This window comes from Aplysia californica, unplaced genomic scaffold (genome assembly GCF_000002075.1).
Source record: "Aplysia californica isolate F4 #8 unplaced genomic scaffold, AplCal3.0 scaffold00626, whole genome shotgun sequence".
NCBI classification, from domain to species: domain Eukaryota; kingdom Metazoa; phylum Mollusca; class Gastropoda; order Aplysiida; family Aplysiidae; genus Aplysia; species Aplysia californica.
Window position 1 is genome coordinate 301,428 of NW_004797896.1, and position 20,000 is coordinate 321,427.

General features: G+C 39.6%; 1 protein-coding gene across 1 annotated transcript in view; it reads right to left on the bottom strand.

The window, feature by feature from the left end:
• Positions 1–2,735: 2,735 nt before the first annotated feature.
• LOC101849959 (urease subunit alpha) overlaps positions 2,736–20,000 on the bottom strand; it is a 36,259-nt gene continuing 18,994 nt past the window's right edge. The window contains exons 11-24 of the mRNA XM_013087701.1: positions 18,806–18,931; positions 17,377–17,439; positions 16,400–16,608; positions 15,427–15,549; positions 14,380–14,461; positions 12,646–12,776; positions 11,415–11,528; positions 9,778–9,892; positions 9,238–9,327; positions 8,506–8,604; positions 6,931–7,030; positions 5,942–6,048; positions 4,961–5,084; positions 2,736–4,010 (exon numbers count right to left, since the gene is read on the bottom strand). Of these exons, the coding sequence (XP_012943155.1) occupies positions 3,892–4,010; positions 4,961–5,084; positions 5,942–6,048; positions 6,931–7,030; positions 8,506–8,604; positions 9,238–9,327; positions 9,778–9,892; positions 11,415–11,528; positions 12,646–12,776; positions 14,380–14,461; positions 15,427–15,549; positions 16,400–16,608; positions 17,377–17,439; positions 18,806–18,931 (1,602 nt within the window). The 3' untranslated portion in view covers positions 2,736–3,891. The remainder of the gene's footprint in view (positions 4,011–4,960; positions 5,085–5,941; positions 6,049–6,930; positions 7,031–8,505; positions 8,605–9,237; positions 9,328–9,777; positions 9,893–11,414; positions 11,529–12,645; positions 12,777–14,379; positions 14,462–15,426; positions 15,550–16,399; positions 16,609–17,376; positions 17,440–18,805; positions 18,932–20,000) is intronic.

Here is a 20,000-nt window from a genome sequence, read left to right on the forward strand (position 1 = left end):
TTCTTCTTCTTCTTCTTCTTCTTCTTCTTCTTCTTCTTCTTCTTCTTCTTCTTCTTCTTCTTCTTCTTCTTCTTCTTCTTCTTCTTCTTTTTCGCCTACTTCAACGGTTGTATTTTAGCACACCAGCTGTAATAGCAGTAGTAGTATCATCATTATCATTATCATTATCATTAACAGCAGCAGAAGTAGTTCTTGTACTGGCAGTTCGAAGCAACAGCAGCAGCTGCAGAAGTAGTAATACAAAACTAATACTATGAATATTACAGAAAATATTTTAATAATAATATGCACTTTATCATTACTATTTAATTTCATTATTGACAATCTGGGTGCAATCCTTTTTGTTCTTGGAATTATCTTACGCTTTGACCATGAGTGTGAACTGATATTATTCATTGGTCTCTTCGCAAAATTAAACGTTTCAGTCGTGGTGTATACTATACTGTGGCAGACATTCTTTTCTTACGATTCACTTATCACGCATCAATAAAGTTATCTACTCAAATATCTGGTTTTAGTATTATTATGCCAGAGATATATTTAGCAGAGAGAGTGGTTTCAGGCAAAAGCCTCCGCCGGCGTTATCTATGATTCACGATTGGTAAAGAAACGGAAAAAAACAAGTCATTGAAAGAAAGAAATAAAAACCTCCCGAAGTATGAAATGGTTATCTTTCTCACGTTTACAAAATAGTTCTCCACGTTAATGCTGTTCTTCTTATATACAATTAATGCTAGTCCTTTTCAAATCCCACTTTCTTGACATTTTGGCATGAATCTGGCTGAGGATACATGATCGATCCCTTATCTCGAGGAAGATACCTGGTAAAGCTGAATCTGGTAAAGACATTGGAGAAGACTGCGGACGATGGCAAGTGCACTCCAGCAAATTATCCACGATTCACCTCTATCATGGTGCCACGGTATTGCCCATGGCTATCACCATCGACTCCGCTTCACCCAGGTGTTTTGAACATTTCACTTTCTGAAAGTATCAATGGTCTTCTTAAGAATGACCCTGAGTTTGAGATTTTTCTTTATACTATTGCCAGAGACCCCTACAGCTGTTGACAGCAATCACGAGGGAATTTATGGACATAGAATTAGAAGGCGGCGGAATGCATGTGTGATGTATTCAAAAGGAATGGATTCTTGAGTAAAGATTATTGACAAGTGCGGCAGGGAGGTGGATAGAAGAGGAATGGAAGAAAGAAATGGTAAAACTGAAAGTAACAGATTTACTAGCTCAACTGGAGACGAAATGGGACCAAAAGGATGGAATAACAAAAGCTAGAATAACACAACAAATCCAAAAAGATGCTCTTGTCAAAATAATAGATACCATTGTGATGAATTCAGTTATAAGGAAAGAGACTGATTTTATAAAAGCAGAATGGAGACTCGCATGGGTACAGAAGGGGACATTTGTAATTCAGAAATAGACATACCAGAAGAGAAGAAGTCATTTTTACTCGAATGCGTATCGGACACACGTCCCTGACACAATACCTCCTTCATGGAGATGAGAAACCGTTCTGTGTCGGATACGACGCAGATGTCACCATTAGACACATCTTAACAGAATGTCCAGACTTCGGAGATTCCCGAGGGAAGTATTTTAAAAACACAAAATTAAAAGATATGTTCTTCGTCTTCAGTCCCAACAGAATGCTTCATTTTTAAAAGACCATTGGCTCTACTGTATATACTGTTATTTTAATATTACTTAAAATTTTATTTCAAAACAGGAATTTTTGCAGTGAAATGTTCGAACTATACGGGTATTTGAGTTACAACACCTTCATAGTTTTAATATTCGCATAAAACACGCAAGTCACTGAGCATGCGTGCATGCGCTCTTTAGATTAACAACAATACTTTAGCAGACCTTCATACTATCACAGCACAATAAGGAATGACAATATTCACATTATAGTATGAACATAAGAGTACTATAAATATGAAGAACTAACTAATTAGTACAGTCGAGATCGTCTTGGGCAGTATCATTAGAGGTTAGATTGTTTTGTTGTTGTATTTTTGTGGCTTTTTTTATTTTCATAGTGTCACTCTAGTGATAACTATGTCGGACAAACTGCTCCCATTTCTATGAAATTCTTGGGGGGGGTAAAAAGTGTTTTAAGGCGCTCGCATTTGTATAAGATCATATGTGAGGCGTGCTGACAAAATGAGTTACTTCTCGGATTTGAACCCTATGGGAAATAGATGCAACACACTTATACTTATGAGTGAAAGTTTTACAATTTATAAGTATGAACTATTAAAGGGCGTGTTATACTTAAAGAATATGACGTCCATAAAAAATCTACAAATTTGTCACTAGTTAGAGTCTAGTTTTGGCAAATAGCTCCATTTATGGATTGTGAGAAATAACTCATTTTGTCAGCTTGCCTCACATATTGTGAGCGCGCGGGACACGTGAAACATTTCAGCTTGGCCGGAAATAGATACACAAGTAGTTTTATTTTTTTTTAAACCAACAACCAACCAAACAAACAACCGAAAACAAAACATTAAAAACTCAAGGACAGAAGTGGGAGATGGCAGTTTGTACAGGTCAGTGATTGTCTTGGTCAGGTGGCCACTAGAGCAGGGTTGACTGTTGTTTGTATAGAAGACGTGCGTCTTCTTAGCTATAAACAATAGCCTTTTTAAAAGCTAAAGACGTTAAATGCTAAAATAAATATATACAAAACAATAGAGTGTCGAAAGTACGTAGATAAATTTCCTGTTTATTTAGTATTCTATGTGATGCATAAGAACATACAACAGAAGCAGATGCACATTTAGGAATAATTAATGCGAGCGCCAGGTTATACATCATCATATTTTGTTATTGTAAACAGTACAACAGGGGAAATATTGTCAGTTAAGATTTCCAACAGTCACAACATCATATATATATATATATAAAATTCGGGCAGTACATTATGTTCATCTAAACCTGCTACTATTTTAAGAAGAGAAATAAGAATAAGACTAAGCTCAATCTGAAACGCTACCTCCAACTCTACAGTGTTTTTCTATTTTCATTTTTATCAAAACTTGACATACAATGATAAATCACAGGGTTTCTATATTTCTTTAAAAAACAACAAAACGCGTGATTATAGTTAATTACAACAACAAAAATTATAAATTACGAAAACGCCTCCTTTGTGCTTTTTATTTAAATACTAAACTCGAACTGGTTAATAACCATTGTATAATAATATTATGGTGCTGTGCGGTACTGTGTTTTGGTACCAATCTGGCATTTCCAAACAACAAGGGTATCCAATAGGCTGTGGCTAATTCTAGGAGCATTTTTATTAGAAACCAGCAAAAAAATGTGCGCGAAGAGCTAGCTTAAACAAACAAAAAACAATCCAAGTTCAGAAATGCATCATCCCCCCCCTCCCGAACTTACCCTCTTGATGATTCGAACACAAATCATTCGCATCGTATTTCACTTAAGAAATAACTGGGGCGTAGAGTTCAGACATCATACAAAGAAAACGTTAACTCCGAAACTAGTCTACAACTTAATGACATAATACAACAAAGCAGAGACAAGGGAGAGATGGAGGCCTGTTGTGGTATAGAGAGAGTGTGAGCACCAATGGACCAACACAGCCATGGTGACAGGTGGCAAATGACATGCACTAGATGACAGTAAAAGATGACATACGACGTAAGCATATGACATGTGATATGTGCTAGATGACATATGACGTGTGCCATGTGACATATGCCATGTGACAAGGGAAAAATGACATGTGACAGATGACAGATGATATGTGCCAGGTCGCTAGTGACAGGTGACATGAGACATACGGCAAGTGACATGTGGTGAGTGCAAGGTGCCAAGTGCCAAATGCAAAGTGCCAGATCAGAAGAGGAAGTATCTCTGTGCCAGTGACAGCCGCTCCGAGGGCAGACACGTCAGCAGCTCGCCGTCTTTGTCTGTCTCCTCCTTCTTCACCTTCACACTGTACGTTTGAGGGTCCACTGTTAGATACATAAGGTATATTGATGAATAGATAAATAAATCTGGCATACAATATGTACACTGACCAAATAGAATAGTATTCTGACAATGACCAGCCTACCCGTGACATGTAGGACACAATAGCAGACCCCACACAACACAAATATATCCTGATCACGAAGTCAACTTTCCTTGGACAAAAGTATATTCTAAATGAAAGAATGAATGAATAAATGAATGAATGAATGAATGAATGAATGAATGAATGAATGAATGAAAAGTGAGAAAATAAATAATTAAATAAATAAATGATTAGCATTAAAATTTGAGTAGCCCATGTTGGATTTAAATCCCCACGGTAAAACATCAAGGAGACGTCCAGGTGGAAAGAGTCTTAGAAGTTGCTGTGCAGATAAGTTGAAAGACATGGAATAATATCAAGAGACTAGCCAAGAATAGGGAAATGTGTGGAAAGTGTTTCTTCGTGGTCTATAACACCTTTCATGCCCATTAAAGAACTCATTTCTGTGTGGATTTTTCTAAAAAGTGTAGACTAAAGGCATAAAAAATGAAAATCTTCAGTGACCACGGACTCTAAAGCTAAAGGAAATAACTACTCTTTGGTGGCCATTTTCTCACAAATTTTACTTTTGAAAACAGGTGACCCCCACCTCCTTCTTTTGCAAATATCTTGACTTGTATTTAAGATAAATGGATATTTTTTGCTTCCAAATAAAGACAAATGAACAAGCTTTAAGATGATATCAATAACTCTACATGCCGTGAGCCTGATTCCACCTCGTTGCCTCACATTTTTTCCGCACCTGAGGTTTTCTGCGTGTATTTCCAGTGTAAATGTTGGCCACCCACTTAAGAGCCCGGAGTCAGAATGAGTAGTCGTCTTCGACAATTTTTAATGTATTACTTTTCATAAAAGTATTACGGTACTTACTATAGTAACAGAACTTACCAGAGAGTATTGGGCAGAAGTCGTTGAGTATCATGTCCTTTTTGTTGACCGCGCGACATCCCTGGACTGGGAACAGGTTTTTGCTGAGTCCGTAACTGGACAGGGAGCCACTCTCAACTGCCACCTGGGAGGGTAAAGATGAGTGAAAGAGAAAGAGGGTAAAAACGAAAGGAAAGGGTAATGATTTCACCATTATCTTAAATTTGATCCCCAAGTTTTCAAATTTTAGATTTAGTTAAGAGTTTTACGGCACTTCAAGGCAAATTAGATATATGTCATATAAGTATCGAAGATCAAAGGTGTAACTAGAGAGTAACATACAAATAAAGGGAGAGGGGGAACTGAGAACGATAGACATTTCATTGAAAAAAGTAAAAAACACACCAGAACACCCTCCAACCACCCACTTGAAGAGAATGGCATCGACAGAAGAAAGATCCTAATGGTCACAGTTTAGAGTGCATTGGGTTTTAGTTTTAGTAGAGATTTTACGGCACTCACAACTGCATAAGGTCATACGAGCGCGCAGGAAGACACGTCGACAAACAGGACCAAAAGTAGAGTGAAGTATGAATAGATAATAGATGGCATTTGTATAGCGCAAATCCCCGCTCAACAACAAGCTCAATGCGCTTCACAATTTATACTATTACCTCCGCAGACCTGAGAGCATTCTGAAACAACCTCAACTTCCTGGGAAGCATTCAGAGCAAGCGGCCATTTATAGTCGCTAAAACACTAACATACTGATAAGAGCTTTCGCTGTCTATGGCCAGGGTACCCATTCCGACCTGGGTGAGGTGAGGAAAATTAGTATAAAGTGCCTTTCTAAAGGACACAACGTTTGGCCCGTGACTCGAATCCACGAACCCGCAACCTCACGATTACGAGTCCGGTAACCTAACCACTAGGCCACTGGCGCCACAGTAGTAAAACAACAAACAAGAAAACAAACAAATAAACAAAAAAAGAAGGAATTACCTTGTTAACAAACACGTAGGACTGAGGGCCAACAGCTTTCCCATAAGATCCGAACATTTTCCTCTGTTTCACGGGCTCAGGTGTAGGGATGGACGCGTTAGCGAGACCTGTGAGCAGTCCAAGAAATCAATGATTGAACGATTGTAGGAAGCTGATTTTTTATATTGGGTGTGTGTGGGGGTGGGGAGGGGGGGGGGCAGGTATCCATTATATTAATTATTCATTCATTCATTCACTCATTCGTTCATTCGTTCATTCATTCATTCATTCATTCATTCATTTATTCATTCATTCATTCACTCATTCGTTCATTCGTTCATTCATTCATTTTAGCAGCATACAGTCATCGCTCTTGTTCTAGGGATTTAAAAAAATCTATTATCTTCGTTTATTCAGTTCTTTTATTTTTTTTTAAGGGAGAGGGGATTATACAGCATTACGAAACAAACAATAATAAAATTATGATAAATTTTAATGGCAAGATTTTCAAGGGCTATAACTCTTGAAATGGCGAGAACACTTTGAAACTCAATAAATTACAGTCCCTTTAGTTTAAAGATGATCTCTGAGAAAAGCATTAACCCCTCACCACACAATCTCACAGGAGGCACTAAAATTTCGACAATATAATTATTATATTGTGAATTTGCAAGGAAAGAATTAAACACCCACACGGTGCAATCTTACTGTAGATAATACAGTATCAATAATACAGCGTGAATTGGCACGAAACAAATCAAACCCCACACATGTGGGTTTTTGGCGGGTGCTCTGGTGCAGTTTGCTTCTTCATTCCTATCAAACATATATCGTCCTTATCTGCCCCCCCCCCCTTCTTTTTTATGTTTATTACTCTCTTGTAACACCTCTAATCTTCTGGCGCTCATATGACCTTATGCAGTTGCGAGCGCCGTAAAACCTCCACTAAAACTAAACTAAACCCTACACCGTAAAATCTCACAAGAAACACGACAAGACCACTCACTCACCCATCTGTGCCCAGGCGATCTGGCCGCCTTTGATGATGATCTCTGGTTTGGCCCCGAAGAACATAGGACTCCACAGGACTAGGTCCGCCAACTTGCCACTCTGGGTTGGGAGGGGGGAGGGGGGGGTGATAAAGTTTTTGGTTTTTAATAAGAGTTGTTCAGGCAACTGCAATACAAATAGGTCATATTAAAGTCAAATATTAGATGTGTGTTACTAGAAAGTTTTGTTTTTGTTGTTGTTGTTGTTGCTGATGTTGTTGTTGCTGATGTTGTTGTTGTTGTTGTTGTTGTTGTTGCTGTTGTTGTTTTTGGGTTGTATTTTTAATGAAGGTGTTTTTACGCCCCCATCGAAATAAGGATATATATATATATATATATATATATATATATATATATATATATATATATATATGTATATATATATATAAATATATATATATATATATATACAAATATATTTATTATTATTATTATTATTATTATTATTATTATTATTATTATTATTATTTAGCAGGTGGGCTTACGACCCTGCCTATGTGGGTCAATCCAGCATTCTTGAACTTAGGTCCCTTTGTGGAGTTGTCATGGTTCTCAGCCCATTTGGCTCGATTGGTCTCTTCGGATATGAATGTTAAATTGGTCGCTTTTAAGGACAAGCAGGTTAAACCAGATTTCGAGGGTTTCCAGAAATCTTGACCTAAACAAAAAATTAGCATTGCCCTACCTATAGGAGAAGTTTGGTTTCGTTGGAGTGTATATTTGTTTTTTGTTATAGACAAAACTCGCCCTGTTTTTTAATGAAATGAGCAAGGGGCAAAAACTTTACCTTCGATTTTCTCAAGACAGCATTTTTCGGTATGGCCCACTTGTCCTTAAAAGCGACCAATTTGGGGGTCCAGCCTCTTGAATAACCTAAAGGTGTCGATAAGGGCATTAACTTTATACAGTTAGTTTACGTTCATCATCATCATCTGGTGCCTTGCCGACTGACGTGGGCGATCCTGGACCTCCACTTCACTCTGTCTTGCGCTGCAGCAATGTTGTCATCTTGTCCAGTATCACAGGCTCCAGTGGCTAAGTGAGTAGTGAGTTTTGACTCAAGCAATGTCAAGCAAGTGTCGGTGACACGGGGATCAGATGGGTGGTCACTGGAGTGTGTCCTTGAGCAAGACACGACAACCCTAGTTCAAATCACAGGGCGCTGCACAGTGGCATTGTTTGTAAACTGTTCTGTATCTGTGTAATAGTGTTTATTTATGTATGTATTTATGCATGTATGTATTTACGTATGTACGTGTTTATAATTATGTATTTATGTATGTATGTTTGCCATTGTAAAACAAAGTGCCCTTTTGAGACAAATAGTAGTGTAATTTATTTATTATTATTATTATTTTCCCTCTGTCTGCCTCTGCCTCTCTTTCCATCAAACTTGCCTGTTGTTGCAATATTCTCCAATACTTCTTTCCGCATTGTGTGTCCGAAGAAATTTGCCTGTCGTTTTCTTATATTCGTGATAAGTTGTCTTCTATAATTTGCTTCAACTTAGTTTACTTTACTTACTCAAATACTTACCTCCACAGAGCCCAGGAGAGAGGAGACCCCGTGCGCTATGGCCGGGTTGATGGTGTACTTGGCGATGTAGCGCTTGGCACGGTAGTTGTCGCTGTCTCCCTGGGGGACGTAAAAACGGTTATATTAATTTTGATACTTTTTGTTTAGTTTGAGCACGAGTTTTATGGCACTTGCAACACAAATAGGTCTAACAAATTATATACTTGCTGAGCATTAGACTTGTAACAAAAAACTAAGTAGTATACAAAGAAAAAGGAGGAGAGATAAGGACGGTAGGTGTTTGATAGGAAAGATAGAGCAAATCACATCAACCACGTTTTGTGTTGTTTAGTTGATTCGCTGTTTTTCTTACTATTTCTCCTAATAAACTTTACCCAGTAACCATTTATTATACAAAGACATTGAAAATTTTACAACCATAATATAAAACTCATCGCCTTCTCCATTTCTTCCAATATAACTCAGTCCACGAATCATCACTTGTTTATGCCATAGACAGCGAAATAACGTATCAGTATGATAGTGTTTTAGCGCCTATAGATGGCTGCTTGCACTGTATGCATCCCAGGATGTTAAGTTTGTTTCAAAACGCTCTCAGGTCTGCAGGGGTAATAGTACAGATTGTGAAGCGCATATAGCTTGCTGTTGAGCGGGGATTTGCGCTATACAAATGCTATCTATTATTACTATTTATTATCATTAGACAACAAAGACAGACATCAAGCTGATCACCTTCTCCTCGGCAAGTTGTCCTCTCACCACCTTCATCTTGTCAGCTGTCTGCCAGGTACGGGTGATCACCTCGCCGATACGGCCCATTGCCTGGTTGGAAGAAAGGGGAAGGCGGTGGTTGGTGGGGGGGGGGGGGGGGTCATAATATACGAGAATAAAAATAATGTACGATAAGCTGGGAATGATATAAAATACAGTGAGTGGGTAGGCGTAAGTAGTAATAAATACAAACCATTGCCTCATGTTATTTTTATTTGTTTATTTATTTGTTTATTCATTTATTTATTTATTTGTTTATTGAATAACTAATTGATTGGTACGATACATTGATTTATTGATTTATTGTACTATGGGACTGAAACGTTGCTGCAACTGCTTCTGCTACTGCTGTTGCTGCTGCTGCTGCTGCTGCTGCTGCTGCTGCTGCTTCTGCTGCTGCTATTGTTGTTGTTGTTGTTGTTGTTGTTGTTGTTGTTGTTGTTGTTGTTGCTGTTGTTGTTGTTGTTGTTGTTGTTTTCAAACAAGAAATATTCATCTAACCTGAGCGTCAGAACCCATCATGCTGAGAGCCCCCAGATCATGCAGGATGTCCTCAGCAGCGATTGTCTCCGCCCGGATCCTTGACTCCGCGAACGCCACGTCCTCCTTCAGGTTCCTGCAACAACAACAAAAATTGTTGCAAAGATTGTTTTTTGCTGTTTGTTATTGTTTTGTTTTGTTGTTGGTTCTTTTTTAGGCGTTTGTGTTTAATGTCCTATCGACACAAAATCGATAATTCAGGAGGCGGGCTTCCTTGTCAGGGCTAACTAGACTGAGGGGAGCACAATATTCCAGCAGAAAAGTTCCTAGAACAAAAATTGTTAGGGAAGATTTTTTTTTAAATGATTTTGTTATTTTTCTGTTGTTGATGTTGTTGTTGTCGTTGTTGTGTTTTATGTAGATGTTTCACGCCCCATTGACTCAATTTTGATTATTTAGATCAGGACCAACCTGGGCTAAGAGGAGCACAGCATCCCAGCAGAAAGACCGAGACACTCAATAAAAATGTCCTCCCAATGTGAGAATCGAACTTTCCTGTATCTCCTGCGTGCTACGGCAAATCACCTAACCTCTACACCACAGACGCCTATTACTGTTAGTATCTTTAAGTTTATTGCATGAATTGAATATGGCTGTAAATGCTGGACAATCACAAAGACAACAAAACAGAAGCCCCAGAAATGTGGTTTCTGAGGAGACTGTTGAGAACTCAGAATTTGTTTTTGAACATAGAATATGTCCTGAATAACACCGACTAGGGTGTCTGAGCCCAGTTACATAGAAATAGGTTAAAAATGAGAAATGATCAGATGGGATAAGATGAAACAAGGCAGAGTGTTTCATCCACGAATGAAGAGTCCAAATATCTTTTTATAATGAATGATACTGCAGCCTGTAAAGAGTTGAAAATTATATTAGTGGTCTAGTGGAGCATATCTATAAGCTTTAACACTTGTATGATTTAATCACCTTTATGAAGCAACCCAAAACATTATCTGCTAACATGTTAATAACAATATCAATAACGACAACAACGACAACTACACAAACAACAATAACAACGTTTTGTTTCAGTTTTAGTAGGAGTTTTAGGGCGCTCACAACTGCATAAGGTCATATGAGCGCCAAGGGGTGGATGTTAACAGAGAAGCCCTTACAGGAATCAGGCTTACTCTGCACACCTCTCTAGCTTCAACAGCTCAAAGTCTGCTTCGACTATCAAGGCACCCCGGAAATTGTGGGTCACAAGAGTGTGACAAACTTATAATATATATAAAGAAGTAGAGAAAAAAAAAAGACCATAGTAAGGATCAGGAAAGAAAAAACAGCAGTTCCCGGTAGAAATTCAGGCACAGTTATGAGCATGACTTTGATGAATCAGCCTATTTACAATTACGATTCTACTGTGCATAGTTAATGTACCCCTTTGGGAATGGCCCAACAACAACAGCAACAACTACCAATAACGACCTCAACCAAAAAACAACCAAAAAACAACCAAAAAACAACCAAAAAACAACCACAACAAATCAACAGCAGCAACAAAATCACCACACACAGCTACAATAACTATAACCACAAACAAAATCCCCAGTTACAGCATCCCCACAAACAACAACATCCCTGGCTACACTCACTTGTCCAGGTGATGGCAGACCATGAGCATGTCCAGGTGCTCATCTAGAGTGTTGACGGTGAAGGGCCGGGTCGGGTTGGTGGAGGACGGGAGCACGTGGGGGATACCGCACACTCTGATGACGGGGGTTGGAGGAGGGGGGAGGGGGAGGAGGCTTTTAATTTGAGTCTGAGTAAGTGTTTCGGCACTTGCAACAAAAATAGGTCATATACAGGTGCCGAAAAGTAGAGATCTGACGAGAGTAAAGAGTAAATGTAAGTATGGGTTTAATGACCCTATAATCCACAGGATGTCCGAATTTAACGTCCATTAATGATAGATAGGACCGAGACAAAATGTAACGAGACCCTTGAAATCTCCACAAAACGAACCGAGCTCCAGACAACGCCCAGTCTGTGATTGGAACCATGGCCCTTCACCTCTGTAATCCAGCATGATACCAACACTGAGCTAAACGAGCGCCTTAAGTAAAGTAATTAATCTTTTAAGCATTCATGAACAGTTAATCAATTTGTTGAGCATTTATGAAAAGTTAATCATCTGTTGAACATTTATGAAAAGCTAATCATCTGTTGAACGTTTATGAAAAGTTAGCCCTCCGTTGAATAGTTATGAATTGTTATTCACCCGTTGAACATTTAAAGTTAATCATGAAAAGTTAACCATCTGTCAAACTTAATTATCTGTCGAACATTTATGAAAAGCTAGACATCTGTTGAACATTTATGAAAAGTTAATCATCTATAGAACATTTATGAAAAGGTAATCATTTGTCAAACATTTATGAAAAGTTAATCATTAAAAGTTAACCATCTGTCGAACTTAATCATCTGTCGAACATTTTTGAAAAGTTAGTCATTTGTTTAATATAATGAAAAGCTAACCAACATTATGAAAAGTTAGACATTCGTTGAACATTTATGAAAAGTTAATGATCCGTTGAACATTTATGAAAAGTTAATGATCCGTTGAACATTTATGAAAAGTAATATTAGGTTGAACATTTCTTAACAGTTAATCATCTGTTGGGCATTCATGAAAAGTTCATGATCATTTGAACATTTATGAAAAGTTATTCATGAAAAGTTAATCATCTGTCAAACTTAATCATCTGTCGATCATTTACGAAAAGTTAATCATGAAAAGTTAACCATCTGTAGAACTTAATCATCCGTCGGATATTTAAGAAAAGCTAGATCTAGCCATCCGTTGAACATTAATGAAATCGTTACTTGATGATGTCCGGGGCGTGCCCCCCGCCAGCGCCCTCAGTGTGGTAGGTGTGGATGGTGCGCCCTCTGAACGCCTCAACAGTCCTCTCCACGCACGCCGACTCGTTCAACGTGTCCGTGTGGATCATCACCTGGCAGAGGGCGGGGGGGGGGGGGGGTTGTATTCTTTACATTTCAGAATACTTCTAGTATGAAGATCTTTTTAAAACTTTCAGTATTTCTCAAAAAATCATTTTGACAGACTGCTATGCAAAGCGTACGGATCGGATTAACGAGTAAATTTCCTCTTTGGAAAATGGTGGCACAGAGTTCCCCGCGTCGTACGGAACGATAGTAAAACACGACGTACGGATAGGGTTAATGCAGTGTGGGTTTATACAAAGTATAACAGAAGTGGTAGATTCAGTATGAGTTTTGAATTTATTACGTTTATAGTTTAAGAACAGGGGCGAAGCGTCTATATAATCAAATAATCACTGCTTCCCTTTCTAATTTTGAAACATTGTCGCTGTCAAATTCATCCTTAAACGTAAACCTCATAAATTAAATGTAAAAAGACGTTCGTAACCAACAACGAACAGTATGCCTAACATTCAAAACGGTTTCACGGCCACAGAAATAGCCTCCTCACCCCTCTCGGGCCACTCCATAAGCAGTCGCCAGCTTTGATTAAGTAAGCTTAAAGTGAGGCTGGAATAGAGTTGAAGGGAACATGTGCATGGCAGTCAAAGCTGTTTCATTGCCACATATACCCTGTTCACCCCTTTGGGGCCACAGTTAAAATCAATTACAAGCCCTGATTAAGTAAGCTAACTAACACTGGTCGAGTCTACCTCACAAATGTGAGGGGAACTAACTCTTAATAATAATCTCTTGACTGCTGCTTGTGCTTGTTTTTTTTCCTCGACTTTTTACCGTCCTATAATCAGATCGTGACCTCGATTATGACACCAGCTCCTGGCCGCGAAAGGCTAACAAAAACAGCCAAATGTGAAATTTAAAAAATAATAATTGTCATGTTCTACCAAAGAGTTAGACTCACTGGTAGATCTATAACATATAGATCTAGTACTGACATCTCTGCTTCTTTGCTTTGTGTTTATGTATTCACATCTAAAGTTAAGTTTAATTTTAGTGGCAACTGATATTTAATAAGATACTTTCCCGATTATTTTGGCGGTTGAACATACAATATGAATTCCGGATTTGTTTTCATTCATTCACAACTCAGAGTCGCCGCCTCGAGTAAGATTCTTGTGTGATATCTACTATCTACAGGCCATATCTGGTCCCATTTCACTTTGATTACCCTGTCAAACGAGTCAGCCTTCGCCCCTGTTTAAGAACGACTTTTATGTCACTTTTAACACCAATAGATCATAATATAAGTGTCGAAGATTAGATGTGTTATTCGAGAGTAACATTCAAACAAAAGGGGGAGATCAGGACGGTAGATGTTTGAAAGACAAGAAAGAGCACCCGCCAACAGCTCACGCATCTGGATTCTCTTTCAACACATTTTAGGTTTGTGTAACTTGTAAAAGAAGAATGTCTTTCACCACTGTGTAGGTTTTTAAACTTACGACAGGGGAAAGTGGTAGATTCAGAGACAGTTTTAAATCCCTTTCGTTTGACGTTTAAGAAGGAGAGGTAAGGACAATAGATGTTAGACATGGAAGGAGGAGCAAACCACACCAGATCACCCGCCAACTATCCAACCACCCACCGACCCACCTGTATGTCAGCTTTCTCCGCGGCGCTGAGACACGCGTCAATGGCGGCCGGCGTACTACCCCAGTCTTCGTGCAGTTTCATGCTGGAGAGGGAAAAAATGTAAATGTATGGGCTTAAGCCACTATCAACACTAGTGTTAGGTCATAAGAAACAAGAAAAAGAGTACTGAAGTTGCATCAAGCCAATCCTATTATACGGGTGCGAAGCATGGACTCAACAGATAACTGGAAAGTACAATTGAGACAACAGAGTTGTGGTTCATAAGACGCGTGCTGCGTATCACATGGACAGCTAGAAAAAACAAATGAAGAAGTCTTGGTTGGGGCAAATTGCAGACGACAGTTTATAACGAATATACGAAAGCATCAGGCAAAGTTCATAAGATACACAATGAGGAAAGAAGCATTGGAGAATATTGTATCAAAAGGCAAGTTTGAAGGAAAGAGAGACAGTGACATACCGAGGGAAAAGATACTGAACAGGTTGACAACATGGTTGAGAACAGCAAAAACGACAAACACCATCGCTGCAACGCAAGACAGAGTGAAATGAAGGTCCATGGTCGCCCACGTCAGTCGACAAGGATGATAATGATTAGGCCATAATTTATGAAGTAGGATCTCCGAATTAAACTATGTCCCCAATAGGACCGAGCCATGGGTTGAGAGCCCTGAAACCGCCACAAAACGACCTCAGTTCAAGAATTCCCAGTTTGGGTACTCCAAGCTACCTAATGACACCCAGACTAAAATGACTCTTTTAAATGTAGGCATATTTACACACCAATCAACACAATTTAGATTATTTAGGAGCCAGACTTCCTCCCTGCCTTCAGGGCCAAGCCAGAATGAAAGGGATAGAATGTCCCAGCAGCAGAAAGACCGAGATACTCAATATACACACAATAAAAATTTTCTCCCTAATTGGAAAATAAATCATACTCGGGTCTCCAGCATGCAACAGCAAAACACCTAACCACTTCACCACGGACACAGATGAAATGACCTTCTGCATATTGAAAGCGGCACAAAACTCCAGTAGACGTACCCCATGGCTCCCGCCTTGATCTGCGCCCACAGCTCTTCGGAGACGCCCTGAGTGCTGGAACTGTTTCCTTTCCCCGTGAAGCCAAAGTTGAGCGGGAAACTGTCCGTACTCTGCATCATGTGTCTGGGGAATACAAGACCTTAGAATAATAACGAGGGTCGCGGGAGGTGTCTGTGTGTGCATGTGTGTGTGTTTGTGTGTGTGTGAGTGTGTGTGTTTGTGTGTGTGTGTGTGTGTGTGTGTGTGTATGTGTGTGTGTGTGTGTGTGTGTGTGTGTGTGTGTGTGTGTGTGTGCGTGCGTGGGGGGGAGGGGATACAATATCCCTGCCGATAGACGGAGAGACTTTTTTTTTAAAACAACAATCTTTCTTCACAGGATTCGAACTCACGACTTTTTGGTTCAACGCAAAGCGCCTGGCCGCTACAGCAAAGAGAACAGGGAACATAGTAGAAAGTACTGACTACATTTTAACGCCCATAATTAAGTCACCTGCATCAGGTTTTTGGGGGTTTTTAAAAAAAATAGTTTTAGTAAGAGTATAACGAAAATTGTACATAAGTAAGTCATATAAGTGCCCGAAGATAAGAGGAGTTACAAGATATTTTTAACCCACAAGCAAGAAGGATGAAATACAAGGACGACAGATGTTTGATAGGAAATAAAGAGTTAATCACACTAGAGCACCCTCCAACCACGCTAATCAGATTTTTTAAAAAAAGTTTTAGTACTAATTGCAACACAACTTTGTCGTACAAGAACCAAAGATTATACGTTTTACAACAGAAAAACAGTCAAAGAGAAGGAAGAGGGATAAGGATGATATAATATGTTTGATAGGAAAGAACGACCAAACCACCCCACCAAGGCACCCTCCAACCATCCACACCAGAGCACCCTCTAACCACCCACACCAGAGCACCCTCTAACCACCCACACCAGAGCACCTTCCAACCACCCACACAGAACACTCACTTGATGTGAGCCGGCCCGGGGGAGCAGGTGGTGGCGTTGGTGCCTGTGGCCGGGCCTGTGCCGCCTCCGATAAGCGTGGTAATGCCAGAAGCGATGGCCTCACGGGCCAGTTGAGGGCAGATGAAGTGCACGTGTGTGTCCAGTGCGCCCGCAGTGAGGATCAAACCCTCGCCCGCTATCGCCTCTGTACACGCGCCTACCACCATGTGCTGAGATTTGTTTGTTTGAGTAGGAAAAAAACCCCACATATGCACATGAACACATTGAGTAGTAAAAAAGAAGTACATGGACACATAGTATAACGGCCATTTAGTGCTGCGAAAAAGTAAGACAGACAAACAGATAAAGAAAGGGGGGAAATGACTGACAGATAGTGTAAGGAAAAAATAAAACAGACAGAAAGCCGAAGGAAAAAGTAAGACTGAGAGACAAAAACAACATAAGGAAAGAAAAAGAAGTAGTCAACTGATTACCATAATGTTTTTGTTCAGTTATTATCATCATGAATTCACACAAAAAAGAAAGAAAGATTCAAAAGAAGTTTCTAAAGAAACTTCTAAAGAAGTTTATAACCATCTGCAATGAAGTTGCAGTCGAAATGAACATAAAAATCAATTGTGTATTGCTGCTGATCGTATACCTATGCTCATATATGCAATAGCTATATAACATATTTTAAACATCTGATAAAGTCATGCATGTTGGTTGAGAGATGGACTTAATGTGTTATGTTGTATTGTTGTCAGCTTTCATTTTTCTTTTCATCTTGATATTCATTTATGAATTAAATATACAATAAAGATGTTATTCTGTGCATATCTACACGTATTTTCATCAATCCTGTAAAGTTTTGGAAGAATTTCTCACTGGGACAATAAAGTATAATCTGATCCTTTCTTACTCATCTGACAAAATCTCTTGTAAAAGGGTATAAATTTTAAATCATGAACGTACAAAGGGGAGAGGAGTCTCCTTACCTTATCCACACCGTCCATGATATCCGGGTTACCGGCCTTGCCAATCCCAACAATTCTACCATTCTGGAAGAGCCAACAGATTATTTCAACACTTATTAAAAGTACTCTGTGGGTTTCATACTTCTATTTTTTAATCAGACTGTATTGGATATATTACGTAAAAAATTGTAAGCCCATATCCAATGCTACTAACCCGAATGGGTGCAAAAGTTAAAAAGTGTACAAGGATTCTCAGCTGCCAGAAAATACACAATTTTGGTCATAACAACAATATTATGAGCGCCCCCAGACCATTATAAAGAAAATCCTGGTGGGCAAAGATGTGGAGCACAAAGGATACGGTTGGAAGGTCAAAGAACAATGGGGACTTACAACAAGAAAGTATGGACTAGACTAAATGATAATATGATAAACTGTTTGAGAGCAGCTTGCGACCTACACAATGGCGAGTCAGTGCACGTCAACCTCTGAGCCGGACATAACACCTTCAGAACACAATTATAATAACAAATATTTGTGGGTGGTTGGTGAGTGCTCTGGTGTGGTTTGCTCCAACTTTCCAATAAAAAAATACATTATCTTCTTTTTCTCTCCCTTTTTTGTCCTTGTATGTTGCTCTCCATAAACATCTCTGATCTCATTTACATGCCCTGTTTGCGTTGCAATTGTAAATTTATCACTACAACTAAACGATATTGAACCCCCTGTAGTATCATTATCATTACTCCTATCATAAAAGGTTGTTACAACAGTGTTCTGAGAACTGAGAAGAGCAATGAAGAACGTTTGATTATATAATGATTGGAAACTGTTGTGTGCTAACTTTGTCCAGCCTTGTACAGTATCTGATTGTAGACTTGATCTGCATGGAACAGCGTCACTGGTACAATATTCATTGACTTTTTGTCATCATACACTTTCAGTTTGTTTTCTAGCATAGTTGTGTTTCTTTTTCTGTGCCGATCAAGTCAGTTTCTATCTCTGTAACTTCCATCTTACATTATTCATAATATTGTTTCTTGACACTACCATATTTTAACTCTTTCACATTATATTATTAATGTTTACAGTCTGTGAGAGTTGGGGACAGGGGTGGGGATGGAGAAAGTAGGGGTATAAAATGAGGAGAGAGAGAGCGAGAGAGAGAGAGAGAGAGAGAGAGAGAGAGAGAGAGAGAGAGAGAGTGTGTGTGTGTGTGGTGTGTGTGTGTGTGTGTGTGTGTGTGTGTGTGTGTGTGTGTGTGTTGTGAAGGAAGGGGGAGGGGAAGGGAGAGAGAGTCTATGTGAATGACGGCCGGTCAGTTCTATAAACCACGAACCGCCACTGTTCAGCTGGTCAGGGCGATCCTGCAGACCCAGCGTGTGGAATGAGCGTGGAGCAACGCCCACTTTATTAGAATAGGCGTTGGCGTGTAGCAAAGTAACCGTACCTTGATCCCGACGTCCGCCTTAATCACTCCGGTCACAGCGTCCAGAATAAGGGCATTGGTGATAACGGTGTCCAGCGCTTGACCACTGGGCAGACACGACGCTTGACCCATGCCGTCCCTCAGGACCTGTGCAGATAAGGGAATCAGTTTCAGTGTGTTTTAGTAGAGGTCTTACGGCGCTCGCAACTGCATATGAGCGCCATAAGATTAGAGGTGTTACAAGAGAGTAACAAACAAAGAAAAAGAAGAAGGGGAGATAAGGACGATAGATGTTTGATAGGAAAGAAGAAGTAGACCACACCAGAGCACCCGCCAACCACCAACAATCAGTTTCATATTATATGCGGTAAAACTCTTATTAAACTTACTAAATAGACCTAAAAACACCTTTCAACACTTCAAGATTATTTAAGATGCAGAACTTCCAAGTTAAACCTCCATCTACAATAGGACTCTGCTAAATGGGTCGAGAGCCTCTTAAGATATTTCTATAGACTTTAAGTATGTATAAGCTAACGATATCTCAGATGAACCAAAATATAAATCTGCTATTTTCCCTGTAGTCTTCAGGTGCATTTCTGAAACCATTCCTATTCTCCCTTCCCGTCTTCTCTGTCATTTTATATGCTTAAGTACTTAACGCAAACAATTTTGTTGCAGTATAAACTTTTACATGAAAAATACTCCAAAATACTGTTAAAAAGGGGGGAGCAATTCTGTCATTTTAAAGGCTAGAATATTTAAAGCAAATAATTTGGTACAGTATCCATTTTTACAAATAAGCCACTCCAACACTGTTTAAAGGGACCGGGGGGGGGGGGGGGGGGCTCTCGTGGCCTAGAGGTTAAGGTGTTGGCCTCTCATTCAAAGGTCCCGGGTTCGATTCCGGGTAGCGACCAAAAATTTTTCTTCTCTAAAATTGTCTCCTTTCACATGCTTTCCTGATCTCTAACAATGTTCTGTTGTCTGCTTTCATTTCCACTTTCTGCCCCCACCCCCTCACCTCGTTTGCCCCCTCCTCTGGGCTCCTGACTCTTTCTGCAGCCTTTCTACTGCTACTCCTTGGCTCCTCCTAACTGCTGTCTTTCTGCCACACCCCTGATCTTCTGGTAGGAAAGATCTACACCTAGCCTTCTCGGACAAGGGCGAAAAATCTCGAAGCGCCCGTGAGCAAGTTGGGCACGTTAAAGATCCC